The following is a 26842-nucleotide window of genomic DNA, read 5'->3' on the forward strand; positions in this document are numbered from 1 at the left end:
CTGGCATTGATAGGATATGAGGAGCAGGTAAAAGGGAGGCATTGAAACAAGTTCTGAGTTTGGGAGAGAGGGGAAGTGGCAGTCTGGCACTGACAGCACTGGAAGTACACACATGAAGGGTTCAAATGGAATTATCAAATACGTGGCCAAAGCTTACATTACATGGCTCTATGGAAACGATTATTTTCTGTACTGTAACTGTTTGCATGCCTGTCTCCCCATGAACCTGGAGCTTCTGGTTGACAAGTTCCATGTCCTCAGAGCCTACCCTGGAACCTAACACAGAGCAAGCCTAAAATACAGAAAGAAACAAGGAGGGAAGAAATGAATGAATGATAGCAGCTCTCAGGTCCAACCTGTAAGATTCCTAGACCTTGAGTTCTTATATTTCTGGACCTTTGGGTCCCCTTTTGGGGTGGAGTGGTCCTCCTAGCGATGGCAATAAGCAAAGAGCTGTGTCATCTACACAATGAGAGAAGATGGGGAAGAGTAGGAAGAAGAGGGCTCTGGAAGAGGCGGAGACAGATTTGAGCAAATAAATACCAAATTAAAGTTGATTTACATTATCACCATTGGTTGTAATATAGTAGCAGGGATGCACTGGGCCCCCCAAGGAAATGAGGTCAGCCTTATTGACAACGGAGCTTAGAAGGGAAACAGAGTTGCTGTCTTACCCCAGGAGAAAGGAGAAAACCTACGGACCCACAAGGCTGCTGGGAACCACCCATGATCTCTACTTTTTTTTTTCCCCTCATTCACACAGCTCTTCTCATACGGCCTAGTATTATGGTTATCAGTAATTATTTCTCTTCCATACTCTCTTCAAGGGCAAGGAACACTTCTGGTACAAAGAAGTTATACCAATTATTAAAATATTGAAACAATTCCATGTGAGCTGCTGCCCCAAACCACGCCAAGTGCTTTCTGATGTCTCAGCCACACTAGTACCTCCCCTGAGACCTCCCTATGATCTGGCAACTAAAGAAGTAACACCTGGCAGAGCCACAGTGCTCCTACCAGCATCCTATGCTATGGCGGTTGTTCAGTATTTTGAAAGTCACCCCTGTTGTACCCTTCTCAGCTTCCACCCACTCCTTGTTGGCTGACTTTACCTGTTCTGCAATATCCCGCTCTCGTTTCCTCTCCCCACCACACCTGCTTCCCCTGAAAACTCACCAGGCTGGGCTGGCAGCACCTGGCAGTGTGGGTAAGGGCATGGCCTGCCCTCTGGGGTGCCAGAACTCCATTCGGAAGGCCCCTCCCCAGGTGGCTGTGGTCCCAGGGGCTGGCGTGGAGTCAAACACAACCACACTGGCTGTGAACTTGGGTAACAGGGGCCTGGGGGTTCTGGTAGCAGCCTCCTGTCCAGGCCTGGAGGTCCGAAGATCAATGGATGGGCCTCTGGGGACCATGGGTATGCCAGGCTGGGGCCATAATGGGGAAAAATATGGCACGGTGGGTGTGCAGTCAAGTCCTGAGGGCGAGAGGCTGGGGTGGGCTCTGAGGGACCCCCTCGTCGTCTCCTCTGTGAGTGTCGGACAGGGAGGCTGGATTTCTGCAAGTGGAAGAGGCCTCTGGGACTGGAGCTGGGGCTGGAGGTGTCAGCTGGGCCCGGGGCTGGCTCTGTGAGGGCTCTGAGCCGCTGTGTGTTGGGGAGCTCCCCTGAAGGTGCTGCTGGGTTGGATCGGGCAGGTTGATCAGCAGGAGAAGGCAGCTCTGGCTGGGGCTGTGTCCGGGGAACAGCAGGCCTGGACTGGGGGACCCCAGTTTCTGGGCCAGGCTTCCTGCCATGCCACTGGAAGCGCTTTTTGTAGTGGTGGTGCCGGTGGCGGTGGTAATGAACGTGGCTGGAAACCTGGGTTTCCCCTGTGGGCACCACTGAGTCCAAAGAACGGGGCCGAGAGGTCACACCAGGCTGAGTCTCCTCCCCCCGGGGCTCTCCTTCAGGGCTGCAGTATACCAAGGGGTCAAAGTCACTGCTCAGGGAGCTGCGGAAGGTAGAACTGCTGCCGTGGATGCCCTGCAGGCTGATGTCTGTGCAGTTGACCACTGAGTCACTTGAAGAGCCGTGACAGGGCCCCGAACTGGAGTCACTGGCTGGCCCGTCTGCCAGGTAGCCGCTGCGTTCTGTGCAGTAGCTCTCTCCAGACCCGCTGCTGTCATGAGGCCTGGCCCGGCGTGGGGGCGCTGGGCAAGCAGGAGGGTGCTGCGAGGTGCATCGGAGGCGGCTCAGCCCCCAGCCCTGTGCATAGGGGTGCTGGGCCACTGCCAGGTGCTGCTGTTCGCCTGGAGCCCGGGGATGTGCAGCTCTGGGGAGGCGGTGGTGCCGAGGGCCCGTGCCTGGCTCCTGGGATGGTAGGAAGGGAGCAGGTCGTGGGGGCTGAGCCACTGCACTCCGGGAAGGGCCCAACAGGTAGGCAGCAGGGAGGTGGTAGTGGGCATGGCCAGGATGCTGGCGGATAAGGTGGAGTCTCCGGCCTGGTTCCTGGTAAGATCGAGAGGGTCCCAGGGATTGGGAAAACGAATCTCCCTCTGGAAGAAAGAACCAAGAGCACAGGTGTTGACTCCACAGACCAATGGAGGGTGCATTCAGAAAGGTATGGCTGTAGTGTACCTATCTGAGCCTGAGAGTTCAATCAGAGTTTAGGGCACCAAGGACATTCCTAACCTGCCTGCCCCAGGACACCTTCGCTCCTTCCAGTCAGTTCGTCTCCCTGGCAGTTCCACTGTGCACGTCAAACCCTGCTCCTCCCATCAGCCCATGTGGGGCTCTTTCACCAGGGCCACCGCTAGCTCATGTTGCACCTTTGGGTGAATTAGAAAAAGGCTCTCTTTCCTTGAGAGACTTCATATTCATCTTTAAGAAAATTGTCATAATATCCTGGTTTTGTTAGAATAGGATACTTTATTGCCAGAAAATTAGAATAATAAGTATACAAATCACTCGGATTTAGAATCAACAAAGTTGTCATTAAAATACAAATATTTTTAAAATAATAAAGATGCCTACAATGAAGCAGCCCTTCCCCTCAGATGAGGCAGGCTTGAGCAGTACACAGCTTAAAGAACCGCTGAGGCCGTTCTGCTTTCTCCTCAGCTTTAAGGCAAAACTGTTTCCCAGAGGGAAGCCCTGTTCTAGACCCATCTGCCTGCACAGAGGGGAGTCCCTGGCCCACCTCCTACCTACGATGTTGAACATGCAGAGGGGGCAAGTCCGGTGCTGCTGGAGCCAAGGGTCCACACAGGCTCGGTGGAACTCATGGAGGCAGGAAATGACTCGGAGCTCCTGGAGAGAACAAGGGGCCAAACCAAAGTTATCTGTAGGTACATGAGCGGCCAGGAGTCAGGACATCCCCCTGACTCCCTCTGGCCTCTCCTTTCTGCTATCACATACTTGCAAAAGACCTCAGAGCAGAGCAGAAAAGGTATGGGCTTTGGTATGGGGTAGACCTGGATTTTGCCACTTAGCTGCATGACCTCGGGCAATTTTCTTAACAGACAGTTTTCTGCTGTAAAATGAGGATAAAAAACTAATCTACCCCCATCCCTTACTGTCATGAGGCTAAACTGAGATAATGCATTGAAAGCCACTGCAGAGCCTGGCACATGGTATACGCTCAATAGTTCTCTTTCCCCAGAAGACCAGGAAAATAACCAAACCTCAGAGCTGTCCCCTACCTCTTCTCCATGCAGGGTATACAGAACACAGATGCAGCCGGCGTACCCACACCAGCCTTATGTGCCTTCTCCCCCAAGCTCCAGCCTCCCTCCCCAGCCTGGTCATGGAGGTGAACGACAAGCCCTGCCTTACCTGGCCCTCGGAGAACTCCTCCAGGCAGATGGCACACACAGGGGCTGAACTGCAGCTGCTACCTGAGTCTGGCCACTCAGCCCGGGCCCTCCTGCAGTTGGCTCGGTACCTCCTGGTGGCCAGCTGGCTGATGGCCCAGGCTGTTCGCTGCTGAAGGGGATCCTGGGAAGAGGGGTAGGGCTCAGAATGGGGCAAGGGCTCCTCTTCCCTCATCCCTGAACCCAGCTTGTACTCAGTTCCCAGTCACTCAGTTAGAGCACGTGGCCAACTGACTATCCCTGGCAGTTTGTCCCCTTCAAGCTCATACGTGGCTCTGCCAAACAGGTCAAGCCCTCCCACCCCACTCCTCTGCACATACCATTAAGTTTTTCTTCCCTTGATGACTCATGAGAGAAACTTTTTTTATCCAACTGTCTGCTCAACATTTCAACTTGGATATCTAATAGGCATGTCAAATTTAACATGCCCCAAACTGAACTCCTAATCCCATTAACCATCCTGAGGCTCACACCTATCCTCCCCCAGGTCTTTCCCATCTCGGTAATGGCAATTCCATCCTTTTAACTGCTCAGGCCAAAAATCTTGGTGCCATTCTTCTTTTGCTGAAGAAGATTCACCCTGATCTAACATCTATGCCAATCGTCCTCTATTTTTTAGTATGTAGGCCACAGGCACAGCATGGCCACTAACAGAGCAGTGTAGGTCCACACTCAGGAACCGAAACCAGGCTGCTGAAGCAGAGCATGCTGAACTTAACTACTAGGCCGCTGGGGCTGGCTCTTGGTGCCATTCTTAACTCCTCTCTCTCATACTCCATCATCAATCCATTAGTAAACCTGTTGGCTTGCTTTCAAAATACACGAAGAATCTAATTCTCACCATTTTCAATGCTACTCTCTAATCCAAGTTACCATTACTGTCACCTGGATTCCTATAACAGCCTCTGAGCTGGTTTCTCTGCTTCCAGCCTTGCCTCCCTGTAATCTAGTGTCATCACAACAGCAGAACAATCATGTTAAAACTTAAATCAGATCATGGCACTCCTTCTGCTCAAAACGCTCCAGTGGCTCCCATTTCACCCAGAGTAAAAAACCCAGCCCTGACAATGGCCTCCACAGTCCAGTACACCTGGGCCCCCATGAACTCTCTGTCCTCACCTCCTGCTCTGACTTCCCCCTCGCTCTGTTCCAGCCATATGGGCTTCTTGCTGTTCCTCAGACACATTGGGCACACTTCTGCCTCAAGGCCTCTGCCCTTACTGTTTTCTCCACCTCAATCACTTTCTCCCCAGATACCTGCTCAGGTCACCCCATCACCCATTTAGGGTCTTCCCTGTAATGTCATCCTCTCAATGAGGCCTTCCCTGGCCTTGCTTTTAAAAATTAACCCCATCCCCTTCACATTTCCTCTCCCCTTTTCTGTTTTATTTTTCTCCCTAGCATACACCACCATCTAAAACACTATATATTTTACTTATTTATTTTGTTCATTGTCTCTTCCCACTAGAAGGAAAGCTCCCTGAGGGAAGGGGTCTTTTGTCTTTTTTGTTCCCTGTGCTGTCACCAATGCCTAGAACAGTGCCTGGCACATGATAGGAGCTCATCATATTTGTTGAAAGAATGAATGAATGAGCAAGCCTATGGAGAGAGGCTGCAGGAAATCAACAGAGTCAGATGCCAGGGTATTTAGATGTAAACTGTTTCATGGGTATAAAGGCGACTTCTTTCCTCACTTTTCCCTTCCTGCTCCCCACTCTCCCACACACATGCACATGCCCACCTCTGCCAGGGAGCCCACCCTGCTCACCGGCCGGCTGTGGCGGGGGCGACATCGGATGCGGAGCACCGAAGCCAAGATGACCACAAAGATGGTGCCCACCACAGTCAGGAGGATCCACACATCATAATCTGGCTGGGGGAGTGAGCAGAGAAGGAAAGGGTCATACTTCTGGAAGGAGCTGGGCCAATTTGGGAGGAACACGGGAGCCCAGGAGACACACAGAGAGCTGGAGGTCCCCTTGAGTCTTCCAGCAGAGGGGATGAGGCGGGGAGGAACCTGCAGGTGGGGCCAGCTAGTCCCTCTCTGCCCATGGACACTCACAGGAGAAGGTCCCCCAGATGTCAGCCATCAGAGGTACTATCTATCTGAAGACCTGTGTGCCTGGGAAAAAGGGGGAAGGGACCCCTCTGCAAGGTGGGAGTTACCAAGTGAACAGCTGGGTGAGTTTCCTAGCCAGTGGAGAAACACCAGCCAGGGGTTAGGGGGCTAGGGCGCCAGGATTTCATTCTGGTTCTGCTACTCTATGCCATGAAACCACAGAGCCGAAAACAACTTTAGAACTCAGCTGGTCCAATCTGTTCATTCTGCAGATGAGGCCCAGAGATGGGAAGAAACTTACCCAGAGGCACACAGCTGGTGGATGAAGTTGGACCAGAGGGTTTCTAAGTTCTCTATAGCTCCAGGAGTCTAAGGGCTTTGGTGGGAGTTGCCACAGGACAAAGTGGGGGTGAGAGCAGGTGCTGGGGCAGGATCTGGAGATCTGGTGTGCTTACCCAGGTTGGGGGCTCTTTCAGCTCAATCCTCACATGGGCCTTTCGGTTCTTGTACACAAACTCCATCAGCTTCTCAGCATCATTACCCCAGATCAACACCACTGGCCAAGTCAGCCCCAGTGGCTGCTGCAGCTGCAGGAGGGAAAGTGCCCACAAGAGCTGCTGTGTCCTGACTTCTCCCTCCCCTGGTAACTTTATCTTGCTCTGTCCAGCCCCCTCCTCCAACACCCCAATGTCTCTGGGTACCTGCTCAGCAGCAGCTCGGTCCTCAGTAATGTCAAAGAGGACAGCACTGGCTCCTCGCTCACCTGCCATCCGGGCCTGCAGAGACACACAGCGGAGATCAGGCTGGGGTCAGAGAAGAATACAGCCCATCCATTCTCCGGCCTCACCCCCTCACACATCCATCCCTCCCTAGGGTTTTGCACATACCACATCTGTGCACATTCACATATATGACACATGCAAGGGGTCAGTGGGACTAGGATCTCCCGCCCTGCCCTGAGCTCACCCAGGTCCCACTGCCTTCAAGGATAACATTGAATCCTCCCTTCTGTAATGGAGCAAACCGTTAACAAGGGTTTAGAAGGTGTCAGGTGGTGGACTAGGCTCTAGGGCTAAGGACAAATGAGATACAGTCTCTGCCCTCGGGGTTCCACCAGTCTGTCTTCACTAAGAAGTGTGAGAACAGAGAGTAGGGAGTGCCCAGCACCCCCCCCCCCCAGCCCCCAGGGAGTAGGGAGTGACCAGTTCCCAGTACAGAGAGAAGAGGGGGAGAGTAGACAGTTGGAGAGCTCCTTCCAAATAGAGCTGGGCGCTCGAAGATCCAGCCCTACCTGACTGGAGGAGCCTGCGGGGCATCCCCCAGCTCAGGCAAAGTTCCAAGAGCCTGGGACACTGCTCCCACCCAAGGTCCCCTGGCAGAGGCCCAGGCTCAACCCATCTTCCGGGCTCTCTCTGCCTGCCACACTCTAGTTTGCCAACTCTTTCTCTGGCTCCAATTCAAGGACTTAATGGAGTCCCTCCAGTGCTTTATCCCTTCATCCCCTCCCTGAGGGTGGCACTAGAGACTCAGGTGGGGAGGGACCTGAGAGGCTGTTCCCACAAGGATACAACTATGCATGTGTGCACATGCGTGCTCGCCAAGGCTCCAAGAGCAGGCTCAGGGAAGCAGAATCTAGCCAACCAGGCAAAGCAGACAGCAGAGCCAGAAACAGAACAAAAAGCAGGAATCTAGGGGCTCTGGGTATGGGGTAAGAGAAGGGAGATAAGAGCTGAGGGTGGGGTGGAGGCACAAGGGCAAAGGACCAACAGACAGACACTGTTCCCCACCTGGTGTCAGGTCTCCCTGGCAGCACAGCCATTCTCCAGCCTTCCTCCCCAGAGCAGAGGCTCATCTTGCAATGGCATCAGGCTGGGACTTCATGCCCCGCCCCCCCCCCCCCCCCCCCCCAACCAGGGGTCTGCCGAGTCTTTGGGCCTTCCTACAGGCACCGATGGAGTTAATCCTTCTGCAAGTGGTGGTGGCAGGAAGAGGAGCCAGTGCAGGGGCTTACTCACACTCTCAGCACTTTGATCTCTGCTTCCCTTCCTGGGGAAAGCCTGTTGGGGCAGGTCTCCTGCGTGGCAAGCCAGGGGAGCAGCTCCTTGCTCCCTGCTCCCCACTCCCCAAGCGGCAGCGGGGGCCAGGGGGCCCCTCACAACTGGCAGCCTGCAGGCAGGGGAGCCCGAGAAGGGCAGTGGAGACACTCAAGTGGGGCCCTGTTTTGGTCAGGAGGATAACTTCCCTCTTCTCTCCCGCCCTCCCTCCCCATGAGCTTGGCTGGGCCCTCTACCAGCACCCAGGCCCAGCCCAGGTCCAGGCTCGCCAGGCTAATTGACTGGAAATTCATAGGACTCCAGAAAAGAACTGCTGGAGAAATTGAGAGGTCCCAGCCTGCATCCTCCTCCTACCCACGTTCTCCCAGGAAGTCCACCCTACTTAGGCGACCCCAGGCAAAAAGAAGCTCTCTAATCTTCAGAGCTCTCCAACCCAGGGAATGGGAGCAGCCCCAGTAGTAGGGGGACTCCTACTGCTAATCTCATGATCCAGGACTTGGCCAAGGAGTGGGGAGGTCACCCCAGTAGTCCCAGAATTGAGATTCCTGGGTCCTCTATGCTGCCAGGGCCTCATGTTTCTCATCCCCACATTGAGACTCTGGATTCAGCCCAACCTGGAAGAGCATGAGGGAAAGGCACAGACTTCCTTCTCTGGAGGTTTCCTTACTTCCCCACCCCTCTCCCTTTGAAGGATTGGGGTAGGAACAGTGGAAAGTAATTACCCTGACGTTCAAACACCCCAGCCCATTACAGCCCATAATTACAAAGTTGTAAAAGTGATCAAAGAGAGAGAGTTGGCCAACAGGGGAAACAAACAGGACTTTCAGGCAGTGGGTGCCTGTGTCCAGAGTTCTAGGAATCAAAAAGTACGATTTGGGGCCAGATGGCAGCCCACTCTGGGGCTATCTATGTTTCCCTCTAGTCCACCTGCACCCAAGAAAGCAGGAGGGAGGGAGGAAAAGAGCCACTCCTTTTTTTTTTTTTGGAAGATTAGCCCTGAGCTAACATCTGCTGCCAATCCTCCTGTTTTTGCTGAGGAAGACTGGCCCTGAGCTAACATCCGTGCCCACCTTCCTCTACTTTATATGTGGGACACCGGCCACAGCATGGCTTCACAAGCGGTGCCATGTCTGCACCTGGGACCCGAACCAGCAAACCCTGGGCCACCAAAGCAGAATGTGCAAACTTAATCACTGCACCACTGGGCCAGCCCAAGAAGCACTTCTTGGGGACTAGAATATGGAAGGCAGAGAGGGTGGGCAGGCCTTCCAGACAGGAAGACTGGGTTTTAGAAAGAAAAACCCAGAGACCTCTTTGGGAGGTGCAAAGAGTCAGCCAGCCCCTAGGGGCAGCAAGCAAGGCTGCCCACAGCCTCTAGCAATGGGAGCCAATACACTCCAGGACTTCTTCACTACACTGTGCACTTCTCTGGGCCTCAGATTTTCCTCTCCAGACACAGTGACAGTCTCTGTATATCTCCTGCTCATCAAAGATTGACTAAGCACCCACTGTGCCCAGGGCACCAAATCAGGGAAGGCCAGGCCCTCCAGAATAACTGATAATCTAGCTGTGGAGGCAAGGCATATTCATAAAATTATAATGCTGATAACGACGTTCTAGAGTACAAATGAATGAAACAGACCAGCGATTCCAAACCTTTTTTCACTGAAGAAAGCTCTTCCCTCCCCTTCCCCCACCACCATACACACACACACACACACACACACACACACACACACAACCTGACACAAATCTTCAATATACAAAACAGATAAAAGTCAGCTGAGGTTGAGGGTAGGGGTAGGGGTATGAAGTACTCTCGGCTTCCCCCTCCTCCCAAGGCACCTCCCTGAAACCTGGAGGTGTGGAAAGCATGGACAGCAACCCCGGCAGCGTGAGAGGAGGGAGGGCTTTCAGCCCCTAGTGGGCTAGCTGGGCTGAGCCATTTGGGAAAGATTCAATAGAGGAGGAGAGATTTATCTGGGTTTGAAAGCAAGGGTAGAGGAAATAGAAAGGGTGTAACCTTTATTGAGACCCTGTCTGCCCAGACTGCTTAGGTTTGAATCCTGAATCTGCTACCAGCTGTTGGCTATGAAACTTTGGGTAAGTTACATAACTGCTCTGCCTCAGTTTTCCTTTCTGGAAGCTGGGGACAATGATAGGACCTACCTCACAGGGGTGTTTTGAGGACTCTAAGTTAATCCACGTAAAGCCTTATAATAGTGCCTAGCACATGGTAAGTGTTCCTTAACTATTAATTATTATTATGTCAGATATTACTATGTGCTTTGCATACATGATTTCATTTACTCCACACAACTCTACAAGACAGTCATCAGCTCCACTTTTGAGTTGAGGAAATTAAGGCTCAGAGAGACTAAATAACTTGCCCAGAGTCACACAGCTGATAAGCATTGGAGGCAGGATTCCTACCCAGGACTTTGGCCTTCCAAGTGTCTGGTTACTAGGTAGGGGTCTCGAGGGTAACAGAGGCAGGGCTTGTACCCATCTGCTTGCCTCCAGAGCCGTCTCCTTCCTCCAGGCAAAAAGCCACTGCACTAGTCCAAGCATGAGGTGACAGGGGCCTGGCTTATCACACGGATGGCTATGGAGTTGCTAATAAAGAAACACAAACCAATTTGGGTCACTGGATAGGGAGGAGGTTGTGGTGGTGGTGAAAGAATGGAAGAGTCCGGAAGAATTATGGTGAGCATTTCAGAGATCAGCAGAGAGAGGAATGAGACGAAAAAACCAACCCTGTTAACTATTAAAGCATGGGATGATGATGCCAGTGATGACAATAGTGATAACTGCAATCCTTTATTGAGTGATTACTATGTGCTTAGCATAGGTCTAAGAGCTTCCATCTGTACTGTCTCATTAAATCCTCATAACTACCTTATGATGTAAGTGCCATTATTATTCCCCATTCACAGAGGGGGAAACAGAAGCTCGGAGAGGTGACCTAAAATGTCCAGGTCACACTGCGGGGCAGGGGATGAGCCAGGCTTAAGACAATGTGTTGTCTGTCTGGCTCCAGCGCCCCAGCTCTGTCAATGGTGATGGCACCCCCGACACTAATCGATATGCCAGGGCAGAGCTGACTGGGGTCAGCTGTTTTCAAACGTTCCTAACCAAAGACCCACCTTTCCCCTATGCCTCTCACAAGCCATATTTTTTAAAAAAGGTTTTACCAAGCTAACTTCATTTATTACACACTGTTCCTTTTCCTATGAGATAACTTGTATTAGCACATTGAACTGACAGAACTTCAACCAAAGGCAAAAATGAGTATTTTACTTAAGCCTGTGGGACTTCTTAAATATTGGAAGTAGCTCAAAGATCCACATTACTACCTTCACAGACCTCTTTTGGGCCAGGGGATCCCAGGTTGGAGGCACTTGGTCAGGTCAAAGGATGAGAGCTGAGGGAAGCCATGGACCTGACCAGCTGGAGAGTGTGGGGCTAGAGCAGTTCCCACCAGAGAATGGGGAACTGGAGTGATGGGGGGAGCCATGTGAGGAGAAGCCGAGCCGCGAGTGTGAGCGGAGGCAGCATGGGCAGTGACCGCAGTGGCTGTGAAAGAAAAGAGGTCACAGGGCAGTAGCCAAGGCGCTTCTAAATCCCTAATGGTTTTTTGGTTTTGTGTTTTAGCTCAGGCACTATTTGTCACTTGAGATACATTATTTCGTCCTCACAATGATCACCGGGGTAGGAAATGAAAGTCCCATTTTATCGCCATGGAAACGAAGGCCCAACAAGGTTAAGCAGAAGTGGGTGCTCAAGCACTGGCCACGTGTTCCTTGCTTCTCAGTGTCTGTGTACGTGTCTCATCTCCCCCACAGGAGCGTGGTCCTCCTGGGGCTGAGAGGAAAACTTCCTTTGTGGGTGCATCCTTGCTGCTTCAGAAAAACGACAGAGCTTCTCTGAACCCTTCTTCCCCCGTCTCTCTCTCTTTCACATACACACACGCTCACACACTAGTAACACTCAGCACTCATTTGCTAAATGAATAAATGAATGACATTTGCCCATATTTTGTAAAGCAATGGAAATGAAATATCCAGAAGTGAGGCAGCTTCAGCCTAACAAAATTTTGCTGCCAATAAGGACCCTTACAGAAATACCACACTTGTAGAAATACCACACTCTCCAGCTCCTCCAGGTGTGTCCTGGTCCCTGCTTCCCACCTACCCTGGAGCCCCCTTCTGCATCAGCATGGCCAGGATGGGAGAAAATCTTCCTCTACCTGTGGGCACCACATTCAGGATCCTGCCACATCCCTGCCCCCATGGGATCAGGTAGGAACACAGGCTGTTTCCTTGAGACTCATGGCTCGATTTCCTCAGCCCTCAGGAAATTCCCAGGGGATCTGGGCCTGAGTGCAACGAGCAGGCACACAGGTTGGGACCATCATGCTCCTCTTTCACCACCTCTGGGAAGAGGACTCCCTCCCCCAAGTCCACCTGACTGTGTCACACACAGTCTAACTACACTCTGGCTTATGTCACCATGAGAATCTTTTCACATGTGTTCAGTTTTCCCAGCCAGACGGGAGGCAGCAGAGCAGAGAGATTAAGTCTGAAAACTGGACAAGCCTCAGTTCAAGTCTCAGCTCCGCCCCTTCCCAGCTGTGTCACCCTGGCAAGTTACTTAAGTTTTTTGATCCTCACTTGCCTCATGTGTCAAATAAAAAATAAGAATATCTAGTTTTCCTGCTTGTTGTGAAAAGTAAATGAGATAATATGTATAAAGAATCTGCCCCATGTCCCACCTGGCACATGGCAAGCACACAGAAAACATAACTAAGTTAAAGTAAGGGTCACGGATGCACACGTTTACAGGGCCCTCGAAGTAGCAGGCCAGTGGGGAGCGTGGTGAACCAGAGAGCCCACAGCTGTGGGAAGGCAGCAGCTGCCAACTTCAGCCAACGGCGCCCCATGGAAATGTGGGGCCACCAGTTTGCAATCTTGGAGGGAGAGTATGAATTTTTAAAGGTGGGAACAATGGCTTCTGTTTCTGCTCTTCTTGCATTGAGCTCAGTAAATATTTCTGAAAGATGGAAGACCCCTCCAACTGACCCCCTCTTTACTCTGATGCTGGGCAGGGGAAGGAGTTTAGGAACTTCCAGGTGATGGGGAAGGAGAGGGGGTGGGGCGCATGTCCTGGATGACAGCCAAAGAGTTCTGCTGGTAGACGGTTGGTGGGGAAAGGATGGAGGCCTGGATTTCCACCTCTCTCAGACCAGTCATGGGTTAGGAAAACCTGAGTGAATTGGGCACATCACTCTTAGGAGACAAGGGGACAGAGAGCACAGAGGTACTTCACAGCCCAAAGCTCAGTGAAGTTCAGAGCATGTGTCGGGTCAAGTATGAGTCTACCTTGCTGGCCAGTGACAGGCAGGGGCGGGGAGCCCGCTGGGGACTCTCCAGCTTGACAATGCTGATGAATCCAGGCTCCAGATTGTCGTCATCACTGGCGTTGCACAGGTACAGGGGGTGGGACTGTAGAGAAAGAGAGAGAAAGACTTGTGTTAGGGAGGCTCTAGGGAGCAGGAGTGAGCTGTGAGAGCCAAGCACCTCTCTGCTGTTCTAGGCAGGAAACAGGCAGATCTCTTGCTGCTGTGAAAGAGTGCACCTTCTTATTAGATGGCCTCATAGTAGGCTAGTAACTATCAGTTGTCATTTTGGGGGTACCAGGGCCAAGGATAAATAGGGATGGGGCAGATAGGAGGGAGGGGTGTCCAAAAGGGGGATCTAAATGAAGAGCCTGCAGTAAAGCTGCTAACAACCGCAAGCCCTGGTTTGCAAACTGGCCAGACATGGAGGGCTCTTCTCCTGCCCCAGCCTCTCTCACCTCCTAATTCTTCTACCTGTTCCAAAAAGCCTGGGTTAAGAGAACACCCAAGTGTTCCTACATCAGTGTCTTCAGAATCTTGCCTTCTCTCTTTGCTCCCCAAAGGCAGCGCTCCTGCCTCCCCAGGATGCCCCTAGGCAGCTGTCGCCCTGTAGATTCCCATCCCTCATGTGGCTTGGATTAAGGAGGGTGCTGACAGGGAGACAAGACTATTTTGGGATGAGGCTTGGCTAAGAGTTAAGCCTTGAACAGCACAATTCCTAGGAGTTCATCCTGTCCCCAGGAATGATGCAGTGGAGATGGGGCCAGCCAAGCCCATCTGCTCTGAGAGTATGGCAGGTCCAGCCCAAGACTCTGTGCCTCTAGCCCGGCTGGTGCTGAGCAATGGCTTACAGGGAAGTGCCCAACCTGTGCTACCAGAGACAAGAGGATGCCCTCATCAAAGGGATGAGACTATCCTTCTGTACACTCTCTTCTCATTCAAGGTGATTACACTGCCCACTTGAATCTAATTTTCCCAGGTGCTGTGAGAAGGGAGTATGGTTTATTTGGCTCTGGATAATCCTGTGGGCCAGGGACTCCCACACTGTGGACATCCAATGTATCCTGGAGAGAAAGAGGATTTCCTACTAGGGAACTGCCCAAGCTTCCCTCTCCACTGCTGTTGAAGTCGAAAGGACTTCCAGAAAGAACCATCAGAGGAACCATAGAGAATGTTGAGTTTGTAAAGATGATTATGTTGATGACGGATTTAACGGCAGCCACTTTGTGAAAGCACTTGCAGCCTATTTTCTCTCTCTGTATCCCTGTAGGCCCTTGAACACAGTAGTTTCTCAATGAATATGCACTACCTCCCTTTGAATTTTAGCCTTGTGAATACAAATCTTGCTCCCAGAATTTAAGGACTGTCTGGTGGTGATCAAGGTTTAGTGTGGGAGAAAGGTTATGCACCACCCCCACCCCCAGAAAAAGGCTGGGGCATAAGGTTGAGGGCTGTTCTCACTTCAGTGAAGCATAGCCCCCATCTCAACAAGCTCCATTAGTCTGTCTGTCTGCCCATCTGTCCAACCACACATCCATTCATTTCTTCATTCTACCAACACTGAAGGCCCCCTTGGTGCCAGGTACCGTGCAATGCACTGAGGAGTTGACGATGAATGAGATAGGCTACTTGCCTTAAAGAAGTTCAGAAGACAAGTGTGCAAACACATTGTTCTGTGTGTTATGATGCAGGTTTATTCAAGGGGCTGTGGGAGGGCACAAGGAGGGGGGACTAACGATCCCATGCAGGAGGGCAGAGATATTTTCACAGGAGGTGACTTGAGCGCTTCCTTGGAAGCTGAATAGGTATGTGTTCACCCAGTGGACTAACGAAAAGGGAGAGGACACATCCCTGACAGAGGAACTGGCCCCTGCCAACGCGTGGAAGCACGGGGTTGGGAGGGACTACAGGCAGTCAGGTCTGGTGTGACAGGGAAGGCAGGAGATGAGGCCGGAAAGGTGCTGCGGAGCAGGGACCACAGATCTGCATTTGAGAAGGATCTCTTTGGTGACTACAGAGGACAGTCTGAGGATGTAGTGAGGGGTCAGAAGTCAGCTGCTCCAACAGAATAAAAGATGCAAGAGCTCCCTTCAGGAACAACAAATTGTAGCCACAGAAGTCCACTGCTTCACTTACTCTCCCACCCCTACCCGGGGTCCAGCTGTCTCATGATGCCAAGATACCTCTCACTGACCAGAGGGTCAGTTGGGAGAGGTGGAAATCACTTTGGAGAAGAGTTGTCTTTAGAGAAGGATTTGCAAATATTTAACCATCACTCTGCCCCCAGGCCTTTGCAGGGAGAACCGGCATGTACAGAGCAGTGCTATATTGTAGGATACCTCTGACAGGTGGAGGGGGGAAAACTTGATGTCAGAGTCACCAGACTTCCCTGGTCCTAAGCTAACAATTATGGAAGAGGGAGGGGGGAAATTAACCATTAGCAAATGCCTCTGGCACACCAGGGCCCATCAGATATTATCTCACTATGAGGTAAGTGTGATCATCCCCATTTAAAGAAGAGAAAGAAGCTTGAGGCTCAGAGAAGTTAAGGTCACACGAGATTAGAACCCAGCTCTGTCTAACTCCATCCTCTGGAGTCATGTAACTCCAAAAGAACACAGTCAATCCCTCCATTGTCCATGCTAAGAATGATGATGATGATGATGATAATGATGATGATGATAGTTCACATTTATTGAGTAAGTACTGTGTGGGCCAGTGATTTTTCTAAGCACTTTTGTGTATTAACTCTTTTCATCCTCATAACAGCCTTAGGAGGTAGAAATTACTATTTCTCCATTTTAAAGATGAGAAAACTGAGGCAGTAAGAAGTTAATATGCCCAGGATTACACAGCCGAGAGCAGAAGAAATGGAAAGAAGTAGGATAAGGTAAGGAAAAAAAAGTTAAAAACAATTTCCATCTTACTCTGAAAACATGATACCTTACCCCAACTCATGACCAAGAAAATCTGCCTTCCTAATTATATATTCCTAAAGCATAAGGGCCCAGACATGAGTCCCTGAAACACTGGTGGTAACCTCCAGGATTCCGTGCTGGGCCCTCTTCTCTTTTCATTCTCCATGCTCCCCCTGGGTCACCCCAGCCAATCGCATGGCTTCAGGTTCCACATAGAGGTCATTGATTACATATGTGCAGCCCAAACCTTTCTTGAGCTCCAGACCCATTCGTCCAACAGGCAGGGCCTGGACATTTCTACCTGAAGAAATTTAATGAGATAACTCAAACTTAGCTTGTTCAAAATTGAACTAATTGTTTTATCTCTCAAAACTGCTCCTCCAGTCTTCCCTATTTTAGGGATTGGAACCACTATCTACCTGTTACCCAAGTCAGAGGTTGTCCTCCTAGTCTCCTCCATCTGCTGTCCCCCTACCACCAACACCAACACCAGCACCAGCCAGTCACCACGTCCTAACGACTCTATCTCCTGAACATTTCTTTTATTTGTCCTCTTTCCTCCATTCCCTCTATGGCTACTCTAATACAGGCCTCCATCACTGCTATTCCAATTTACTGAAATAACCTCCAACTGGGGTCACCTCACCCCACTCAGTTCTCTATGCTGAAGCCAAAGTGATCTAAAATGCTAACCTGAGCGTGTCACTCTTCCACTTTAAGCTCTTAAAAGGCTCCTCATAGCTCTTGGAATAAAGTCTGAGCTTTTAAACATAGCTTAAAAGGCTCTGCCCGCTCTGAGGCTCATGCCTTCATGCCTTACTCACGGCTTACATTCCCTCCCACACATCTTCCCCCCTTGCAACCCATGCTCCAGAAATAACTTGTTTTATGTCCCCAAACACTTTCAGCACTTGCTGCTCTGTCAGGATAGGTTGGAGGCCTCTCCTCTGGGCCCCCTCGCCTCCTGTAGTTCCCCGATCAGAGACTTATCCCCCAGTATTCCAGCTGCCTGCTTCTGTCCCTCTCTCCCTCAGGCTATGGCTGACCTCCGCTGCCCCTTCAGTGCCTGCTACATATATATTTTCTTATTAAATATTAAAGGTCTACAACCAGATTAACTGTAAAGACAACACAATCCAAACCAAAATCCTAATAATGGTGGCTTTGAAAGAGAAATTAGAGAGGAGATGATGAAGAGAAACGACAGTGTTTTGCTTTGAATATTTCAATCTTTGGACAATATATTGAAATATTAATATGTTTCATTTTTTATTAATATCAGTTTTCCACAGTTGTGGAAGAATGAAAAAGAATGAGAGCTATTTATATTTTGTTTTGCGTCTTTTCTCTCTTCCCACTCCAAGAAGACAGCCTTGCCTTCTATTTCTTTGCCTCAGGAGCATTTGCCAAAAGCAAATGTTGCTAAAGACCTATCTTCCTGGCTTTTGTGAAAGACTGAACTCATTGAGGAAATGTGAGTGTCCTGAAGGCAGAAAGGAGTGTGTATGGGGGCAGTGTCCCTGGAATCCTGAGGGATGTGGGGAGAGGCCTGGGGATGTGCCAAATTGTGGGAATCTGCAGCCTGTGCCCCAGAACGGGTGGACCCCAGGAGGCCGGACCCTGACAAAGAAGATGTGCCCACATGGATTTCAAGGGTGTGCTTGGACAATGGGCATATTTGTGGTGACCAGCATGGACAAATATCAGAGGGGTCCCTTAGATATTTCCGTTTTGGTTGCTCTCTTGGGGGAAAGCTCCCAGAAAAACAAATTTCCACCCACTTAGTGGGCTGGGGCCTTGAAGTTAGATTTAATTTGTTAAAAAGAAAATAAAGTACCATGACGTTTTTTGTATAATTCATATTTGTGGCATGAAAACCATACTCACTACTCCTTTGTACGGTCTGACTCTTTTACAATGAGAGTTTTTCGAGTATCCTCAGATTAAAAACAAAAACCAAAAAAAGGCCATTCAACCAGGGTGCTGTTCATTCCCTAGCAAGGCAGTGTTAATCTTCCTTGGGTGTAACACACAGGCTTTCTTTGCTCCCTCCTCTAGAGAATTTTCAGCTGGGAAGAGGGCCCCTGAGAAGAAAACAGATCCGAATGCATCTGCCGCCTTGGGATGCAAGGTCTCCTAATAATGAAGACGAAAACATGATTTCTACATTGGGCCACCCATCCTCTCAGTGACACTAGGAGAGGGCCAAGAGAAACAGGCTTGCAGGATTCAGGGAGGGTGTGGCTGGGGAGGGCTCCTGGAAACTTAGGCTTATGGATTGGTAGCTGTGTCTTCCTGAAATGCCAGGAGTTGGGACACTCTTGTTCCAGTTATCGCCTTGAGGAGCAAACTAAGAGGACTTGTTCTCAGGGTCCAAGCATTCTGGCTGAGAACACAGCTTTGAGCACACATTTTACACAGCTATGTAAAGATGTATGTACTGTCCTTTAGTGGTATGCGTTGTATTTAATATTCTTGAGTCTGTTCTCCATGTCTCTGTCTTCCTCCTTAAACTTATTTCTTCTGATTTTTTTTTCCCTCCCTCCCAAAACAGACCTAAGTTTCAAATTCTGACTCTGTCATTGACCTGGGTGACCTTGGGCAGGTTACTTAAGCCCGTCTGAGTCTCACATTCCTCATCTTCAGAATGGGAACAAAAATGCCTCCTGATTATCGTGATGACTGGAGATGATGGATATAAGTTCCTAGCACAGAGCCTGCCACTCAATAAGTGCTCATTAAATGGCAGTGGTTTATTATTATTGCATCCCTCCTTATTCCTGGAAGGGACGAAGCCCCTTCTGACGGCTTCTTCTCCCTTGGCGATCACCAACAGTGCCTCTGAACACCAGCGTTCCACAAGGTGCTGTCTGGGACAGCTCATTATCCACGGTCACTTCCCTCCTGTGCTCAGCCCTCCCAACCCCACTGAACAAGCTCTTCCAGTTCTCAGCCCGCCTCCTTCCCATGAAGGCAGCCATGTGATCTCATTACCTCCTTACAAAGGGCATTCCAGGGCTCAACTGAGCCCGGAACTTAATGCTGGTCTCCTTTTATCCATGGGATCTCCTCCTCTTGGGGTGTGTGCTTTTGCAAGCAATTCTTTACTGTCTCCTGTTTCCCAGCACCCTCCTCCCCCCACCTTGGCCGCAATAATCTCTTACTTCTCTGATTCCACGTACAGACCTTCACCCAGCCCTTGGACAGGTAACTTTACTGCCTGCTACAATTTTGCCTTTGTAATCAGGAACATTGGCCAGGCATCAAAGGCACCCTTTTCCCCATTTCCTCTTTTCAGATTTTATAATCTTTCTCTCCTGTGCAACCTCCATTACCTGAACTTAGAACTCCCTGTCTTTTATCTCAGGCAGCAGGACACACCAGCATCATAAAGTCAAGCTCCTGTAGGTAGAGGGTTGGGAAAAAACAGATTGGCCTGGAGTTGCTGCTTCCAGCTCCCAGCACCAGGATAGATAGCCTCTGAGGCCGAGTTTGGTCACCTTGCCCTTTATTTAAGGAGGTGGATGCTCACACCTACAGGTTAGATCCTAACGGTGATTGTATAGGCTTGCATTTGGGAACCTCTAGACCTCATTCCCATCCTTACCTTAGCCTGTTGCTATCTCTTTGGGATGGCTGAGTTTCCTAACGAATTAAGTTGGGAGGCTTGGGAACTGTCAAGTAGAGCTTACTTTTATCTATTTTGTTAAAACATTTTTACAAGGAAAATATATTCCTGCTTAATTGTGTAATTTTTTGTGTGTGTGAGGAATATTGGCACTGAGCTAACATCTGTTCCAATCTTCCTCTATTTTCGTATGTGGGATGCTGCCACAGCATGGCTTGACGAGCGGCACGTAGGTACACACCTGGGATCCAAACCCGGAAACCCCGGGCTGCCAAAGCAGAGTGTATGAACTTAACCACTGTGCCACCAGGCCAGCCCCATGTATAATTCTTTTAAAGTACAAAAGAAAATAATGTTGGTGGGGTAAAAGAAGCACAACCTTGGGCCACCTGATGGGAGGGAACTAGCAGAGAGAAGACGGATGATGGAGGCCTCCAGTGTTTCTTACTTGATCCAGAAAACCTTCTGGATACTGGTGGGCAAGAGGGCTGACAAGAACTGAAATGATGTGCCAGCTTCCAATAGGAAGCAGGGTGACAAAGACTGAGGAAAAAAACTGAGATCACTGAAGGTCCAATCTGGGGCTTTGCATATTGTAGACCCTTAGTATTTGGTGAAAGAATGGATAAAACTCAGTTTGAATCCAGTTTCCACACAGTTTATAAAAAGAGATGTGAATTCCTAACAGCTGAGCCTGGTTCATACCTGTAAGGGACCTTCAAGATTGCTTTTTACAGATGAGGAATGTGACACTCAAGTTACAGACCGCCCCTGGTTACACAACTAGTTAAAGGAGACTGAGGCCTCCTAAAGTCAATCCCAGTACCCTGTCTAGTCCGCCATGCCACCTCCAGGTACATGTATTGGAAGGTATTCTGTGTGGTACAAAACGTTAGCTGAGTACTACAATACATGGAATGCTTCAGGACCTCCATTTGTAGGACTTTCAAACTTGAATCATTCTTGGCAACAAGATAGAAGCAAGGTCTGTCTGCTCATTTTCCCTCCGGGCCTAGGCTCTTTCTGCCCAGCAGCCTCGGCTTCCTTCCTCTCCCCTAGGGCTTATCTCATCTCTTCTCCTAGCCACAACAAAGGCAGCCAGGCCCAGACACTGCTCAGAGATGCTTTCCCAGTGAATAGTCCATGTTTGCTAAGGATGAGAAAGGTGTGTCCTGAAAGTAAAGGTCACAGAAGCTCAGACCCAAATAATGGTCATTCAGCCAGGCTACCATTTCCCTTTATCTCTCAGCCCACGTTAAAGACTTCATTCATCAATTAAAAAATTCACCTATCCTCATCTCAGATCGTGTCCAAGCTCCGTGATGTAACTGGACCTCTTTACCCTACAATGCGCCCCGTGGTGGGGTTTTCCTGACCCTACACTCTGCCTGGCATCTTTGTATAGATGGTTCACAGTGTCATGAGCAGAGTCATAAGCAGCAAGAGAAAGGGAGGAGAAAGAAGAAACACCTAACTATCAGAGTTGCTCTTGAAATAAACTGATATCAGAGAAGAAAGCTTATTTGGCAGTAACCAGAGAGAAGGAGAAAAATTTCAACCACTCAAGAGGTTTTGTCCATTATATTCCCAGGTAGAAACAGGTTTTGTCCTGACTCAGCCCAGAATGACCTTTAGTTACAGTAGCATCAGGAAGCTATTCATGAAGTTAGGAGCAAACGAGAGGGAGCTCATCAAATATGGTTCTAGTTACATCAGAGCTCTTTGGAAGGAAGGAGATGAAATAGGACACCAAGGTTCTGAGGCCCACAAAGGGAAGACATCCCAGTCACGTCGTTTGGACTCCCTCTACCAGGTGAGGAACTCAGAGCTCAAACCACCAAGAATCCTACCAAGAGGTCTTGAAATGTCAGCTGAGTTCCACCACTCAGTTAATGACCACTGTCCCCGGGAGATCCTGCCACATTCACTGACCTCCATCCTATAGGAAGTACCATGTGAGGACTCTTGTTTGGTTAACTCTTGTTCAAAGAGGCCCTCTGAAGAAAAAACTGAGGTCTTGACACAGGTGGCAGTAATGCTAGGGGTAATACCTACTCGGCACATTTCCAGGACAAGGGTCTGAGGCAGCTTTGGCCAAGGCCCTTCCTAGGCATGGCTTTAACTATTACCACAGTGAGGTAGTTAACCGAACTCTCACAGGTGCTCAAAATTAACCCGACACGCTATTCCCAAACAGCCTTGACACAGTCTGCTTGCTGATTTTGCTGTTCTTGTTCTAGCCAAACTCATGCCAGAGATGTTAGGAATTTAGAAACCTGCTGGGAGCAGGTACTTGTTTGTTTTCAAGTAATTATTCAGGTTAAGATTTTAAAAGCCAAAGACTAAACCCAGACAGTCTTTGCGAAAAAAGACTAACAAAATGAAACTTGAGGAAACCAGATTCTTTATTTAAATATGCCAGAGGCATACCAGGACTACTAGCAGAGCTAATCAGGCATTGCTAACTTGGGTGTTTCACTGCAAGAGTGTGAAATGGCTAAATCAACCTGCTTATTTCACACACATTCCATTTTTCTCAGGCCTAGTCTCCTGCCCGGAGGTTGTAGGGATTTCAAGTTGCCCTGCAAACTCTGCTCCATACTGCTGTCTTCCATGCCTGGTTTGCCCCGTGCTTATAAACCCTTGGAGGATAGATACTGTACCCAAATGGGCCAGCTCAACTAAATCTATGCTCAGGTTTCAGTTGTCACATTGTGAGTGGGGATGAGGTGAAGTTACTGGAGTTTGCTTGGCTGATCCCAGTCCCGAGCTCCAGGGCAGTAACATACAATATTGCAATTACATTGCAAAGTGAAAAAAATACGGAGCATGGACCTCTGCTTCAACAGAGAAAAAATAGAGGGGATATGGGAGTAGTTGCACTTAGAAATTACAAAGGAGAAGGACAAAATTATTCAAGCCATGGGCCAACTCAGATGCCCAGAGTCTCTCCTCAGAGGCTATTGGAGTGTTGAGATCAGGCCAAGGAGACTTCTGTTCAGAAGAGGCAACAGTCAGGAGAGGCTTATGTTGGAGACAGCCCAAGGGCTCCAGCCTGACTGCTGACAGCCCTTTGACCACAGCTCTGAAACCCTGTCCATGGGGTGGCCCTGGGGAAGAGGCCTGCTTTGGGGGGACTGTTTAATGATTTGCCAGCAAAGAACAAGGCAAACAGACTGCTGGCAGCTGCCTTGATGCAATAGGAGAGTAGATTTTTATTCCCACCCACAGTGTAGCCTTCCAGGCAGGGGATAAAAGAACAAGTGAGAGATGGTGTTGCGAGAGCCTGGAAGGGATTGCCATTTGGGGCTCAGCATTTCCCTAGGTTTCTACGGATGGTGCCTGGATATCTTGGCATTGGTGCCAGTTGATATTTCCATCCTCTGAATATTTTAGTAATTCCTAGTAGCAGCATCTCTTGAGCTCCCAGTTACTAAAGAGTGAGATATATAAGTGGCCTCTTATGGCAGAGTTATAGGCATTAAAGAGAATGAAACCAGAAAAACACTATCTTTGCTCTTAAGAAAGCATTTACAAAAAATGTATGAGATGGGAAAGCAGTTTGGTTCTCTGCTAAATTCGCTTTTCTTTCTTTTCCTTTAGACCTTTCCCTATCAACTTGGCGCTAGAGAGAAAAAAAGTGGTACCTCCTCTTCCCCTGTGAGCCAGAGACTCCAAGATCTAAGTCCTACATCTGTCTCTTTTTACCCTTGACCCGCCAGCCCAGCCCAAACTGGGTCCTTCTCTAATCACCTGACCAGCCCTCAGTCCCCAGAATTAAACACTTTCCCCCATACATTCCCCTAAAGTGATATATTAAAAATTCTTAAATGACACTTACCTCTTACAGTTAGCTGTATCAGTCAGTATCCCACTGAGACCCCCCACCTCTTACCAGTTTCCTCCAGAAGAATGCGTGGTTCTTAGTAGAAGTTCAGTAAAATATTAATCCTTTCCTCCTTTCTGTAAAGTAGATCCTGAGCTCCCTCAAATCAGGGACTAGGACTTATTCATTCCTTAGCATAGTGCCAGGCACAGAGTAGATGTTAAGAAAAAGTGAATGCTGACTTATCTGTTTTAATAAACAAATGTGAGATCAAATAAATTTGGTGGTTGCCTTGCGATTTGATCAGGATATGATTATTTTCAAATTTCTGCTTTCTCTTGAGAAAACTTCTGCATACTCCCTCTAAATTTAAGTTTTAAAGTCAGTTTTACAGGAATTTGACCTCTTAGCAAGGAAGAGTTCTCTTCCTCCCCTTTTATATCATGCCTAAATCTCCTCCATAACGCCGAACAAAACTCACTTCTTTCAGGAAAAACTTCCTGCTTAATAACCCATCTCCAGTAACTCTTTTATTGTCTTCCCTAAGTATCGATGTGCTGAGTCGAGCATAATCCCTAACGGGGAAGAAAGCATCTCCTCATCAAAAAAAGGGAATGGCTCCTGCTCTCAAGAGAACTAAAAGCTGATTGTAGATCTACAGTCATGCAAAGACATGCTCATGCGCAAGGGTCTTAAGGCCATTTGTTAACAACACACAGGGAATGCAAATTCACAGGGCACAGCACATACACACTGGGAGAATGTGAAATGAACGGATAGACTAACTCACTCTTGCTGTATTGCTTTGAAAGTGCTCTCTTATCATTTCGGGCCCTTCTGTCTATCTCCCAGATCTGATGGGGAGCTCCTTCAGGACAGGAGCCTTTTAGAGACTATTAAAAACAATTTTATTTATTTCTTTTATCCCTATAGAATTAACTCAAAGAAACTCTTGCCCCCCAACTGGCTTTAGGCCGTAGCGTTGGCTAAGTGTCTCAGGTGAACTTCAGTCCCTACCAAGATTTTATGACAACTTGAACCAGTGATCTGCACAAAAAAGGCCTGGAAAACTCAGAGTTCATTTACTCCCAGTAGCGTTCCATATTTTTTCTGAGTGGCTCCTTTTTCTCACCTTTAGTGGAATGAAAGATGAATTATACTTCTTTTCTCCATCCTTAATACCCTGAAAAGTTGATATGTCTGAAGCCCAAGTTTTAAAGACTTCAGTTGAGGAGCCATTTGATATCTTTGCTTCAGCTTCCCAGCAGCTTGATCAGATCTCCGGCCTATTCTGGCCCTGAGGATGTATGTAGGCCCCCTCACGCCAAATGTGGCTGTATGTTCAAATATTCCGAACATCCCTTGACTTGCTCTTTGTGAACTCCGAGTTCTTTGTAACTTCCTAATTGCTCTAACCTCTTTATTTTTCTTGCTAAGTGCAGATGGTAAGACATACGAAAAGATAATCAAAGTGCTGATAAATGGAAGAGGAATCTTCTCAGTTATCAAGTTGGCTCTGCTGAATAGAAGTTCCTGTTTGCATTTGTCAGGAGATATGGGGAGGTGCCATCACCAGACTTAGTGGGTAAGGAAATACTTAGAGAGTTAGGGAGGGGAGCCAAATTCCTGGGTTGAGAGTTCACAGGGCAGTGAGGATCAATAGCAGTACTTTTGATTTGTACACTGTTATCAAGGTACAAAGCAACACTACCCTTTGTCCTTTTTATTTTTACTCTGCTAATGGAACCCTTCACCCTAAATTAAGACTATTATTCAGCTTTGATGTTTCATTTTATATTAGCAAAGTGTTTTATAATCCTTCATCAGCTATTTTATTCTCCCTTTATTAGTACCACCCATTTCACAAATTAGGTTGAAGAGACAACGCAATGCATATTGGGCTTGCAACTAGGAATCCTGAATTCTGGGCACAGATTTCATGTACTAAATATAATGAAAGGAGACTTGACAGACCACCGAAGAGTCACAGAGTAAAAGAACATAAGCACCAAAATTGTAAGAGCATTCTTGGGAACTAAGCCTCCAATGATTTAGGGCAAGACTTGAAAATTTTACTTTATTTTGCTAGCGGTAAAATTGAGAGCTCTCACTAGCTTAAATTAAAAATGTGACCACCAAACACAATTTTAATAGGAAAACAGTTCTCTTGATTGCCTGATTTCCTCCATAACATAGTTGAAAGCAAAAAGAAAATGGGACATATCTGAACTTAATGGTGTCAGCTGTTTCCTAAGAAAAGGGATTGATGCTAAAGCAAGACAAATACCCTTAAATTACTTCTGGTCTGTGGAATACTGCTGCTTGACAAATCCCTCACTAGCTGTTCGTGACATAACACTATTCTGGTTCTTACATTTCTCTGTCTCTCATTTGTTGCCTCTTCCTTTTTCTTTTTTCTTTTCTTCTACTTATTTAAATATAAGGATATATTCTCTGATTTCTTTTCTCTCTTTTCTGGGGTCCTTATTCACTCCAATATCTTCAATGATAATTCCCAAATTGGTCTCCAAAGTCAAATTCTCCTGTACTTCAAAAGGCCTGTTAGATATTATTTCTTTGTAGTCTTACTGGTACCTCAAACTCAAATATACCAAATCTACATATCATCTTCCACCCAAAACCAATAAGCCCTCAGCTATTTTTGTTAATGGCACCATCATTTTCCTAGAGACCCAGGCTGAACACCTTAGAGTCATTAGGATTCCTCCTCTCTGTCCAATCACTCAAACCCATCTTTGGAAACTACCTTCTCTATGTCTCTGGAGTCTGAACCGCTACAATAGATTTCTAACTAGTCTCCAGCTTCTCACCATCCTAAAACTCTCTATGTATCTCTGCAAAAAACAATCTTCCTAAAGATAGCACTGATCACATCATTGTCCTGTTGAAATACCATCAATGACTCTCACTGCCTTCTGAATTAAATTCATACCCCTTAGCCTATCAAATCAAGGCTCTGCACTGGCTTTGGAATCAAACAACTTGGTTTCACATTTCAACTCTGTCTCTTACAAGATGTGTGTGACTTTGAGTGGGTGCTCTAACCTCCTGAGTCTTGGTTTCCTCACGGGTAAAAAAAATGCAGATAC

General features: G+C 48.5%; 1 protein-coding gene across 3 annotated transcripts in view; it reads right to left on the reverse strand.

The window, feature by feature from the left end:
- Nucleotides 1–26842, reverse strand: part of RNF43 (ring finger protein 43) — a 59962-nt gene that overhangs the window by 2455 nt on the left and 30665 nt on the right. For all 3 annotated transcript variants that reach the window (XM_070227470.1, XM_023652888.2, XM_023652887.2), the window contains 7 exons: nt 13344–13466; nt 6610–6684; nt 6364–6495; nt 5618–5722; nt 3812–3973; nt 3184–3286; nt 1177–2532 (listed from right to left, as the gene is read on the reverse strand). In XM_070227470.1, coding sequence (XP_070083571.1) covers nt 1177–2532; nt 3184–3286; nt 3812–3973; nt 5618–5722; nt 6364–6495; nt 6610–6684; nt 13344–13466 — 2056 coding nt within the window. The remainder of the gene's footprint in view (nt 1–1176; nt 2533–3183; nt 3287–3811; nt 3974–5617; nt 5723–6363; nt 6496–6609; nt 6685–13343; nt 13467–26842) is intronic.

This window comes from Equus caballus, chromosome 11 (assembly GCF_041296265.1).
Source record: "Equus caballus isolate H_3958 breed thoroughbred chromosome 11, TB-T2T, whole genome shotgun sequence".
NCBI classification, from domain to species: domain Eukaryota; kingdom Metazoa; phylum Chordata; class Mammalia; order Perissodactyla; family Equidae; genus Equus; species Equus caballus.